The 12961-nt window shown below is 44.6% G+C and overlaps 1 protein-coding gene across 4 annotated transcripts; it reads right to left on the bottom strand.

Annotated features, from left to right (window-relative positions):
- Positions 1-424: 424 nt before the first annotated feature.
- Positions 425-12498, bottom strand: samd7 (sterile alpha motif domain containing 7). Of its 4 annotated transcripts, none has more exons than XM_023824382.2 (10): positions 12087-12498; positions 5789-5852; positions 4656-4794; positions 3883-4006; positions 3252-3376; positions 2964-3054; positions 2012-2703; positions 1629-1747; positions 1417-1527; positions 425-1258 (listed from the first exon to the last, which is right to left on the bottom strand). In XM_023824382.2, exons 3-10 carry the CDS (start codon positions 4756-4758, stop codon positions 1016-1018), a joined length of 1608 nt encoding a protein of 535 aa, XP_023680150.1. In that variant the 5' UTR covers positions 4759-4794; positions 5789-5852; positions 12087-12498; the 3' UTR covers positions 425-1015. The 4 variants fall into 4 exon arrangements, with proteins under 4 accessions (XP_023680150.1, XP_023680149.1, XP_023680151.1 ...); XM_023824381.2 differs by lacking the exon at positions 12087-12498 and adding an exon at positions 8974-10646; XM_023824383.2 differs by lacking the exons at positions 5789-5852; positions 12087-12498 and adding an exon at positions 8974-10646.
- Positions 12499-12961: the final 463 nt, after the last annotated feature.

The following is a 12961-nucleotide window of genomic DNA, read 5'->3' as shown; positions in this document are numbered from 1 at the left end:
AACGAGGTGCATAAAGCTGTAATTGTTATGAAATTGTTCTTTCCGTATTATCCGTCTTTTCCATAAGTGCGGATCCATTGCAAGAATGCGCCTGTCCCATGACGTGCAGGGTACGCCCTGGATAGGGCGAGCTGTTATCGTTTGGACAGGTCCTAACCGATGTTGCGGCCTATCGGCGCCCTCTCAGGATTTGGCGCCCTAGGCGGTCGCCTATAAGATTGACCGGCCCTGGTTATCGCCAATTTATTACTGTTCTGTTACCGTACCATATGCGGTTATATTCTCCACTACTGGACGACGTGACCAAAAATACCATATACCACATATTACAAAAGAATTGATTAATACTTTAGATTACCAAAATTATTTCTTTCGAATTCTTAACTTATGGCAGTACTGTACCTTAAAAACGGCTACACCCATATTTACATTATAGATACTTAGGTTCTTTAAAGTTACAAAAATATTAGTACAATTCTAAGCCATTGCATCCGTTTTTATGAGCCAGTGTTTTCAGGTAATTAACAATTACAGGAAGATAATTACATCCCTATTGTAATTGAATGAACTGACTGACCATTTTTACAAGTACTCAAAAACACAGAATTCGAGATTACTTCATGATAAAGGTACAGAACAGTCCTGGGAAACTATTTACAAACAATTACAGATAAGTCATGTTACAAACATAGTATGCTTATACAATGCATCCAACTGGTGCTTTCATCCTGGAATGGAAAAATACTGCTTCTGAGTTTTTCAGTAAACACTTTATGCTGCTGGAGGTTGGTGTTGACCAATCAAAGGGCTCACACTCCGCCATTCATATAAGACATGAACCTGTGCTCATGTTTGGAGCTGTATTGCCTACGTAACACATTACAACTGAATTTGCATCAGTTGTATTGAACTATTGACTTGTGGTGGAGCTTAATAATAAAGTAGAATGTAACACAAAGGGACACTGGCATGTTTCTTAGTAGGGTTTTTTTTTCCCTGTTGACTCCTTATGGTTTCAGACATTCTCATTCAAAACAGGGGGAGGGGGATTTTCTGGCCCCAGCATGGACTCCTGGGGCTTGACACTCTCCAAGTCCCTGGGGCAGGGGCTTCCCAGCATGTCCATGCTGTTGCAGTTCAGCGGGGGACTGATCTCAGCGGACTGATCTCCTGTCTTCTCTGATGCGGCTTGCAGGGCGGCACCAGCAGTGAGCGGCAGGTTCATCGCATAGAACATACTGCCCAACCGGCGAGACACCTGCAGATGGGGGTGAATAAAAACAGTGCAATTCATGGGAAAAATAAGTATTCTGTTTTCAGCTGTATGAATTAATATAATTATATAATACTTTATGGGGTATAGCTATGGATAAACACAGAGTTCCAGAGATGTTTAAAATGACTTTCTGCTCAAACCTGAGATCGTATCTTAAGGGCAGGTCCAAGCTTCAAGCCCATGGTATCTAAGAGGTGGTCCTCTGTGAGTAGTGGCAGTGTCTCTCCGTCAATCATGTGGTCCTTGAATGTCTGTGGAGAACAACTATGTTACTGTGAAAATTGCCTTACTAGGAAACCCGTGGTGAAGGCCTTTTTTGTTTGCAGCCAGAAAGGTTGACTCAAGCACAAACCTGAGCATACTCTGAGCAGCTGGGTATGTTGCTGATGAAACTGTAAACATCATCCACTGTCCACTTTCGAAGATCCTCAACTGACGACATTACTTCACTGTTGAGAAAACTATGAGGTCCTGATTAAGAAAGGGAAAAATGTTGATAATTCCCCAAGGACCGGATTGGGAAATACTGCTATGCGGGGTCATGGTGAGTGCACAACAGGGCACAATGCAGGGGAAGACCTTAGGCAGGATGCCATGTTAGACTAGCGCATATTAAATTAGTCAGGATTATGCTTGTAGTGCGACATTTATGTCTAAATGGGAGGGATAATTAGTTATATCGAGTGCACGTGGTATCAGGTAAGTTGCGAGTTTTGAGGGGTCCTGTCGACTCACCAGGGGGTAAAAATCCGTTGCTTGATATTGGAAATATGTAAGACATATTAGTGAGGGGTGCAGAGGTGGAAGGGTAGACAAACTTCTCATGGAATGCTGAGCCAGTGCTGGGGTCGTCCTTCTCGTTAGCGCTGGTTCTGGAGTCTGTAGTGTCTGCGCAGCCCTCCTGACTAATGTTGCAGTTCTTGCGTGGCCCTTGTTTACACTCTTTGTAGTTCTTTCCACTGCCAGAGGAAAGTTCTGTGTCTATTTTCACATGGTCTGGTTTGCTCACTGACTCGTTCTCTGGCTCTCCTTTTGATTCACCCTCCTTTTCCTCCGCTGATCCACCTGGACTTTGGTCCACGCCCTTATCATCTGATTGGCCCTTGGCTCCAGTAGCGTTTGCATCCATCATCTTGTGATTTGCTGCCCTCCTGCTGCTCCTCCTCCCTCTTTCTCTCTGCAGTGTGCTGATTGGTGGATATGGGCTTGCAGACATCAGCAGACTGTTGGCCTGCAAGTCCTCCAGTGTGGTGCGATGGACAAAGACATCACTGGGGAGGTGGCCCTCGGGAATCCGCTGACGTCCGCGAAAGGCCATGGCATTCGGGGGAATCCCCTGGTAAATCATGGGGGGCTCCATACCCATAAGCCCTTTCTGGTGGGCGGTTTCCAGCTCTTTCTGATGCAGGATGGCGTTCATCTCCATTCTTGATATGGAACAATGACATGTTATAGCATTACTAGATACAGCTTAGTGAAACAGGATAGATTGATACTGGAGTTGAAAACAGACATTAGCCAATGTTACCAAGAAACAGTTAAGTGGAATGAAACATGCTATTGTAATAGGAACAGAAGAAATACTGGGAATGGTCAGGAAGCAGATGTGCCTCATCATTTGGACAAATATCATATTCTGTCATTTATAAAGTAACCATATGTGTGTGAACATATCCAAGCCTGATACCTGGCTATATTCTGCTTGTGAATCATCTCCTGTCGCCGGGCAACTGTTTCCAAGGGTTCCGAAGGTAGAAAACCATACCCAGCTGACAGGCCTTACATGCAGAAAGACACACAAACACGCATAAAAAGAAGCAGACAAGAGATAGCAATAGATGATCATATTAAAGGCTGTAGTCCCAGCATGTATATAATAGCATGTTGATTCTCTGAGATGATGTCACCTGTATCAAACACAGATGCCTGACAGAATGGTCTGTAGTTATGATTAGTGCTGGTCCATCATACCTACCTGTTCCGGGGAATGACCTTGCCGGCACAACATTAGAGTGTGAGGGCAGAGATGGGCCCAGGTTGGGCCGCATGTGGATCTGCCTGGCCTCAGAAGACACCATCTCTGTAGAGGACACCAGCTCCCTGCCGGGAAACAGGAAGACAACTCAGAGAACTGTGATACATAGTAATGAATATTACATTTAAAAGCCCCCCCCCCCCCCCCACACACACACACACTCAATAGTGAATCAGAAAGGTATGAAGGTGCGATGGTATCTGACAGGAAGCATGAATGCAGAAGGGTAACAGGATTCTGTCTCCAGCCCACGCTGCCTGCTTCCCGTACACAAGCTACAGCCCAGTGCCTCACATCTATTACTATGGGAAGGGGATTCGACCAACAGGACATAGCAGGGAGGGGCACAGGTTCCGGAATCCTCTTTGGTCGACACAGGAACCAACATCATCTGCCTAAAATCAGCATGCTATAAAAGCACATTTTTGGCCAGATGTGGAATGTTGGATTGTAAAGGTGTAAACATTTCATCTTATTTCATTTATACCAAACGTGGGTGGTATCAAAGTAGCGGAATGAATGTGTAAATATCTAAGGCAGAGAGCTGCTGTGCTTTTTGGGGTGAGCTTACCGGTCCATGAAACGGGACTCGAACTGCCCTGGGGCAGCCTGCAGACGCTGCTGGGTCTGGGTGAGAAGCTGGGGGCTCATAGCCATCTGATTTCTCATCATCAGCTCCTGCCTCTGCCGCAGCTCTGCGGAACGGGTAACAGACAGGGCGCGGTGTGTCACAGCAAATGGATGCCCTTGGCCTTCCTGGATAGCTGGCACCCCCTGCTGGTGGTGGGCCTGAAGGGCACTCAGGAGCCACAAGTGCAGCTCATGATGGAGTTCAAGATTCAAACACTGGATGTTGATGTTGAGCTCCCTCATCTGTATATCCATAGTTACATCAGCTGTAGCAGGGACGGTTCTGGGGGGGCGGGCTTGCTCCCATGACAATATGCATTCCCCTCCCCCCCCCCCCCACCGTGGCCCCCCTAAATACATATGCTACTTGGGTCTGAAATAAATTTAATATTATTACTATTATTGTGATTTACAATTATACATGTGGCTAAAACTGTGCGCTGGGAAGCTGGCGAAACACAAACGTAAACACATTTTCGTGACGGACTCATAACTGCGCCCCGCGGTCGAGTCGCTTCGGTTGGTGAAAAACAAAGTTAACGACAGAAAAAATAATCAAGCTTGTGGAAACGGTCTAAACAAGAAATCAGAGTGAGTAACATATTTGTAACAAACTGTAAAATGTGACTGCAATTCATTGTATAAATAACATCGGTTTTCAAAATTAGATGGATGGATGGATGGATGGATGATAGGCAGACAGATAGCCCTTACCCCCCCCGGACATGCCGTTGACCACCCGGTACCACTGCTTCTCGTCCAGACTGCTTGGCTCCCCCAGCCCAGTCATCTTCCTCAGGTGCTCCCGTGGGGTCATGACGCCCTCTGGCTGACAGGTGGCGCCCTACCGTCCCTTTGTAATGGACAGTGGGTGCAACGGTTAATCACCCGGAACGTCACCTGAACCTGAAGTCCGAATCTCACCGGCAGTGCTACGGTCCTGAAGCGGAGTTTTCCTAACAAGTTATAAGTTGTATTAAAGCGTAAAGCTTATAAGCCACTTAATGACACTGACACTTATCTGCTCACAGAATACTGACAATGTAAGGAAATACATTAGATGTTTTCCACCCACTGTTGTGAAACACTAGTGCTCCCTTTTCATTGACTGGAATTGCAATGATTCTACAATATAGTCATAGATTGTAAACGATCAGTTTAACAAAATACAATAATGATAGTCACTGATACGTAATAATAACCCACGATGAATGGTTCTAGTAAAGTGCATTCAGAGGAAAACATTGTTTGCGCGAAATTGTTCATAACGCAGAAAACACTTATATCTGCTGTCAGGCACAGCAAAACCTCACACGTGGTGAAGTGAACAAGTATCAGCAAGTGTTTTCTGCTAACTTGTGTAAAAAAAAAAACATGATGACTTTCACGCTACAGAAAGAGCCTACAGATATTTTTAAAACCATAATAGAAGCGAAAACAATGTCTTGCGGTTTCATAGAAAAAACGGACAGGTTTCAGGTATGCGTAATGTTTGCAGCCGGCGTCCTGTTATCTGTGCGATGAGGTTTTCACAGCGCGGGGGTCTCTTGGAAATCACCTTGTAAAGCGTCGTAACCCACATAGACAAAGGCTGAGTTTCACTCCACAGACATGCATTTCAACCCCCCAAAAAAGTGCTTTTATGTACGTTGTGTTCATCGGAGAGCATGTCCCAGTTTTCTGTGCGGCTAAAGTGTTTTGGGCATTGCAGGGAGTAGAAAGATGAATGATGCTATACGAATCCTTACAGCAGCGGCGACGCGTCTTATAATAAGAATATTGTATTGTTAACAATGCGGAAGGTATGAAGGAAGTAGGAGTTCGCTCAGATGTGGATGCCACCATACCTTTTGATCTTAAAACGTTGTTTGGTACTCTTCCTCCTCTGTTCCAATATGTCTGAAGTACAGACTGGGGGAGTAAAGGTACAAAATGAACCAGGGATCACCAGGAAAGGGAGGAATATGGGGAAGAGAACAGTTGAGTGGGGAAGGAGAGAAAGGATAAATAAAAGCCATTTCGTCTGGGTTGGGCACCGGGGTTTGCAGAGATGAAACAAGTTGCACCTTCCCACACAGGAACACGGAGGCCCCGGGGGCGGAAAGTCCCAGGTTCAGAACCTTCGAAGCGTCTTCTGTGGAAAAAGTGAGCGCCGACGGGTGCGTTTGGCGAAGGACCACAGCGACAGCCTCACCTCGGGTTAAGGCGACCCAGATATCACCATGCTACACCTAAGGTACCTGTGTGGGCGTGGTGAGCGCTCCCGGGTCAGCGAGAACCCAGTGACTATCTCTGGCCCTCTGGTATTGGGACCGTGCGTATTTAGCTTGTGGTTGGTAAGTCACACCTCTCCAGGGTATTTATCGAAGTTGAAATCAGTGATAGGGTCGTTCTCATAGGATTGCCGTCATTTAAAAAACAAGATTTGCATACAAGGCCTCTCAGTTACAAACCAATAGTGTGGTTTTGAGTGATGGAGAATTTCACATGTCGAAATTGGGAGTGGTAGATTTCGTACGAAACATGAAACAAAGTTACATTACATTAGCACCACCTGCAAAATTAGCATTTACCCAGTGGTGTGTGGTATGCGGATGGGGAATCCGACTCCCTGCATCACTCTGGATGAGTCAATTTCTGTGCAATTATATGCCACATCTCAACAAAACCACATTTCATGCCTGTGTCATTCAATAACTCTTCACAAAATTCACGTTATGCATAAAGACCCATTATTAAAAGAGGATGGCATGCAGGACACTGTTACTAATTGAACTGATGAGATTAAACACTGGTTTTCGATGTTATCCACAGTTAGCGTCCTGCTCCCTTTAAAGAATTAGACGATTAGGATACGTTATGGCCAGTGACATCATACTTAGCACTGTTTATGGTTCGGCAAGCAGCGGTAAATCAGAATCAGCTCAGATGCTGGCTGGTCTACTGTTTACACAATGAGCGGCTAACCTGTTACCCAGTTGTGACTGCTGGCAGTAAACATGCTGGTCATGTGACCTGCTTGTTGCTAAGGAGGGGGGCAAACTGTGAGTGTGCTTGCTTGTGAGGAAGTTAATTAAAGGCTATTTGGATGCTGACAACTTAAGGTTAATCGAGTGATCCTGCGCGGCTTGCCGTTTCAGCTGCCCTACAGTTCCCTCCGAAAGCCCGACTAATCTGGGTCCCCTAATTCCATCCTCAAGTCCGCGTCTGCCAGGGACATCTGTTGACCCCACGTGTAGTCCCGTTGTCCGTCACCCCCAGCCCATATCTGTGCATGCTCTTCTCCCAAAATCCTATTAGCTAAGTCCTGGCTATGCAGCACTTTAGAGGGATGTGATAGACTAATTCTGGGCATTGAACGTTTTACCCTCAGCAAACCTTGCCTGTAAGCATCCAGAACAATGCACCCCAAGTGCCAATCCTATTAACCTGCATTAGTCCCCCAAGATGACCTAAAAACACCTTGGATAAATCTTGGACCCAAATGGTTTATTAAAAGATATGGCCCAGGCACCTACCGATTTGTTTACAGTATTTCCTGTCACATGGAGCCATTTAGCAGGTATCAGTCTGGAGGTAATTAAGGACCTGATTGCCCATTAGCTTCATGCATTTGCTAGCATGCTAATTTCTTTGTTCATATAACTGCGATCAGAGGTGGCAATTTCAGGTCCAGAAAGTAAAAATCCAGACCATGATTTACTTTCAACCAACCAGTTGAGCATAAAGAGTCACAGTCACGGAGTACCCAACTGGTTGGTTGAAACAAAATCATGGTCTGGATTTTTACTTTCTACACCTGAAATCACCACGTCTGACTGCGATTGCCGTGGCGATGGCAGTAGAGATGAATAGCCAGTTTCCTAACTGTTTGGTGCACGCAAACTTTATTTTTGGCCCCCAACCCAGACAATAAAGTGATATTCTGATGGAGGTAAGGTACACCACGCCCACTTCATGCAGGCAGTGGGCGGGGCAGCAACATGTCTGCTGATTAATCTGGCAGAGAAAGCCAGGCTTACGTGACCTCAAGGATTCCCCCGTGCCAGGCGGTGCGAGGAGGAGAACGTACACTTATGAATGTTGGTCTGGATGTAAACCATCTACCTCACTCCAAGAGCTGCATGCAAATAAGTACTGATGACCTTCCAGCCGGGGTGCCACAAAGGGGGTAACTTTGGATGATTCCAAGGGCCCCTGAATGATGGGGGCCCTGAAAAAACTGGAAAATAATTGGTTTGGTCTGGGTTGGGGGCCCAAAATCACTAGCAACACCCCTGCGCACCAGGACATAACGTAAACTAGACAGAGGTTAATAAATCACAACTCTATCTGAAAAACTGTCCTCTTGTTCTAAGTGGTTAAATATCCAAAAAAAAAAAACAAGAACACGTTTTTAAAGAATTAATCCCACAATTAGATGAATCTAAAAAGCTGAACACTGTGAAGACTGAGGCACATCTAAGAACTGCGCCTGGATTTTTGGATTTGCTGCTCGATAAATTTATTATCCCAATGGGATTATATAAAATTGCTGACAACAATAAGATAATTGGCAGCTCTTGTGCATCCGCCAAACTAAATCATAAACCTTCCATTGTATTGAATATGTCAAAGCCTAACAGTCCTATAACCCATGATTCTATAAATAAATACATATTAATAAATAATAATAATAATAATAATAATAATATATTGAATAAAAGAAATATTTGTATTAAAAATGTACTTCTGTTCATCATGCAATGTTAGGCCTATGTCATCTTAGTAACACGTGTAATAAGCAGCTCAGTGTCAGAAAGAGGTGAAACAAACGGTTGCACGGCAGCGGAAGTCGCTTGCAGCTCAACAGGCGCTTTTTTTAAAGCAGCAGCATGGGTCACAGATACTATCTCCTGTTCAGGATGACAGAGAGCGAGAGAGATGATGCAGAAAGCAAAGAAGGTAAGGGAAGAGGAACAGAGGGTTCATCACCTAACAAAAGATCAGCCAAAGGACAGTCAGTGGTTTGGTTAAACCAAAAAACACTCACCTGATGTTGGCGAAAAACACAGGTAAACTGGGGCTGGCGAAAGTGACGAAATAATAAGCAGCTCGAACAGGGATCCGGCCTGCGGAGTATCCTCTGCCAACGATGACACCGGTTGCTCGCTAATACTGAAATACTTTCGCTTTGAAATCTGAAGAAGTATTGGTTTGACAGCTTGAAAACCACGCCTGCTGCACGTGTGCCAGTCAGCGGCCGTAGCTTAAAAAAGACCCTTAAATACAGATTCATTTTATCATTATTAGCTGGTTTTATCTCTGGCACTAAGCCCTCCCTTTTCCTGACATCACGCCGATCTCCCATCCAACTGGCTGGGATGTAATTGCAGGAGTTTTGCTTAAGCTAAGCCCCTTTCATCATTTACCTCAGTAATCCCTTGTTAGCGCTTAAGGCTGCGGTAAGACACCTAAATACTCTGCTTCCTTCACTGGTGGCAAAAGGAGCCCCTGAGCTGGACTCCGGCACCATCAGCACAGATCCTGGGTCTCGTGGTGCGTTGGTTTGGAAATCTTCCACTTTTCGCTTTTATTTTCCTGCCGCCCGCTTGGCCAGGGCCTCCAGTCGGCCGTGGCTTAGAAACCCGGCTGGTGAGAGGTCCGTTAAAATCCTCCTGGACGTGTGGGCAGGATCATCTTCTCAGACTTCCTAATCTGACAGTTTGTGCTAACCAGGCGCTTACGGCCTGCTGTGCAGAACAAAGAATATTTTTCACACTGTGGATATAAGGAGCCTGAGTCTGGCGTAAAGTGAGCAACTGGATAGCTTTTTAATCGTCGGTTTTTTATTATTTAGAGGATTGGATGTTGGGGGGGGGGGGTCATTTCCTCTTACTGGCCACAAATATGCCGACAAAGCAAGATATCCGCTAGTGTGGTGACCACACTTGTCCACATCAATCAAAGCAAGGCCTACATCAAAGAGGCATCTGCACTGACATAAAACTCTGTTTCATTTATAATGTGCTGACTGTCTCTCCCGCCGACTCACCTGCACAAATATTTTTGCCTGCTAACCTACAGAATTAGCGTGTGTGTGAGATGATCGACGCTGAAAGGATGCCATTTTCCACCTGAGTGATGAGAAAAGTGTGTGTTTACTGGATATACAATTATATTTCATTTCCTCTTTGGATTGTATAGATTTTGCTAATTTGAGGTGGCAAGCAATTGACCAGATCATGAAAATATGCATTCGCTTAGAATTCTATTCTGGAGTGGAGCAGCAGTTAGCACTGTCGCCTCTGGGACCGGGGTTCGAGTCTCTGGTGTGGTGCCGTGTGTCGAGCTTGCATGTTCTCCTCGTGTCATCGTGGGGTTTCCTCCGGGTACTCCAGGTTCCCCCCACAGTGCAGAGGGCAACTGGAGTTACCAGTTTGCCCGTAGGTGTGTATGAATCATGTGTGCCCTGTGATGGGTTGGTGCCGCCCCCCCCAGGGTGTTCCCTGTCTTGCACCCGTAGCCTCCATGTTCGGCTCTGTACCCCCACAACCCTGAATGAAACAAACAGTTACAGAAAATGGATAGATGATTACAGAAGATGGAAGGGTGGAATTCTACTCTAAACAACTGACCAAACCATAAAAATAAACATTTGCTTGAAATGATAAGTGAGATGCCCAGTGCAGTACCTAATAGTTGGCATCATATAGGCTACTTTTGCACGAGATGCGGTCTTGTTCATTGAAGTTAAACTGGATGCCAACACACGTGGGCACTATAGATCCCATGTCACTTATCGCAAGAAGTAACATTAATTCGAGTGTCTTGGCAAAACTCCCAGGCTGGATCTCGTAATCTGGCCACCTAATCACCCTTAAATGTAATTACAGCACTCGATTAAAGTCAGTTCTTTACTGATTGATGGATTTGCGTTGAGTGTTCTTCGCAAAATTAATCAGAACGTGCTTATTAGTCTCTGTTACACTTTTTCGTATCTGTGATTTCGTACAACCGCAAAAAAGAACACGTTAAACGTTCTGTTTAAAAATAAAGTTAACAGATACAATACTTGACACATAAATGCATGGTGTTGGCGATACGCAGCCTACGTGATTTCCACCGCTCGTTTCGCTTTTCTTAACATTTAACGAACAGACGGCATTCGTGCGGTAACGTTCGTGGTAACCTGCATCTCTAACCTTTAGGTGGCGTGAATGTGCCGGCACCGAATATTCACTGTTGAGAATACTTAATATCAAAAGTAACCAGCGGTAGAGGCACAGAGAAATTGTTTTCAGACTTTATTGTATATTTTTATTGGGCGAGTGTAACTCTCGTTCTCGCAGTAAATGGTTGTTAGGATGTAAATGGGTGTTACCAAATAAATTTCATGTACAGTCGATTTTAATCTTATGAACCATACATTCCACCCCAGAGTGGAAAGTGGGAGGTTGGAAGTTATAACGCACCAGCAATATACCTTTCTTTCATCCCACACAGTCCAATTCGGAATCAAACGGGGGCTATTAATAGCATAATTATTAAATTGCTGGAGCGTGGACTGTATAAGGAATGTGCCGGTAAGGTTGTACCACTCTGGTGGCGTCGGTAAGAACACCAGGGAAGGCAGATGCAGTTCCAGACTTTACTGCATTCAATTAGGCACTATGGTATTGCATTGGAGTTCACAGGTTGGCCAGTGACTCCTACAGATGCACTGACTTAGTTGTACACAGAGTGTGCATGTGGTCTGAAGAAGGAAATAATATTATATAAATAACTAAAACAATAAAAACATGGACATATGTTCAGCTAAATAACAGAAATACAAGCACTTATACGATCTCTAATCAGCAATCACATAACAGTACCGCCACCTACCGGTTAACCTCGGTAAATACTGAATAACCGTAATACTACTACCTTCGCTTAATGTATTATCCCGTCTCTCCTAAACATTTCGCAGTTAACGAGAACTGACTAACAAACAAATTTAACATACAGGATATACAATAGCAACAATGAACACAGAATACAGAGAGTCTGCCTGCGATACATTCGGTAACAGATCTCCTCAAAGTTACACACTAACAACTTAGTAGTTGACCGCACTGCAATATTACAACACCAAATGTAATCAGTCCAAGACCTGTCACTTACAGTTCGTCAGTGACACACAATACTGCACCCTGAGTATTGTAAGTAACTTTCCAGAATCCCTCGGCGCTGGGTAAGATGGTCCGGTGCGGCACAATAAGAAATGAACGCCGAAATCGCAAAGAAGACGCTCCTGACGCTGTTCCAAGCGCATGCGCGTCAGCATTCCGTTTCAGAGACGGCCTTTCCAACAATAATAACAAAATATGATGTAATGATTTTTGTGTGGGCTCAGGGGATACCTCAACCCTAACCTTCCAGGATCTACGTCATTCAGAAGCCGGAAGGATTTAAAATAAAAACCAAATGGCAAAATCAACCTTTTTTTTTGTTTTTGTGAATGCAAAAAAACGGGGGAATGTTCCTGTCTTTAATATATGGGCATTTCGTTCAGGGTATTCCCTCCCACCCACACCGAAACGAGATAAAATGATTTGAAAAGGTATAGTTTATTGCGCCATCTATCGATAGCATAAAGAAAAACAGCGTTCGAAGGAACTGCATGGTGCCTCACGGGGGGGGAGTCGGTCTTCTAAAAATCATGGTAAACCTTCATGGCATAAAATATAAGAAAGTATTTTGTTTGTGGGGAAAGCCACAAACTAATTGCTTGGAAGACACCCTAAAATCGAACTATAAAATAACTTTCAGTAAGCCATAGAACCATCAAACCACGACAATCATTTTCATCAAACGTAAAAGCAGCAGTATAACCCCGAGGAATTGGCTGAGTAAGAATCTAAAACGATCATTTTTAACTGGACAAAGCTTCTCTTGGCCTGCCAAGGACAGCCACATTTTTTTAGTCACATGTATCTCGAAATGTCCCTCATGACACCAATTTCTGAAATAGTTCACTTTATGTTAGGAATAATCAT

Source organism: Paramormyrops kingsleyae, chromosome 21 (genome assembly GCF_048594095.1).
Source record: "Paramormyrops kingsleyae isolate MSU_618 chromosome 21, PKINGS_0.4, whole genome shotgun sequence".
In the NCBI taxonomy this organism is placed as follows: domain Eukaryota; kingdom Metazoa; phylum Chordata; class Actinopteri; order Osteoglossiformes; family Mormyridae; genus Paramormyrops; species Paramormyrops kingsleyae.
Note: the sequence above shows the minus strand (reverse complement) of the source record. Positions and strands in the feature narration are given on the sequence as shown.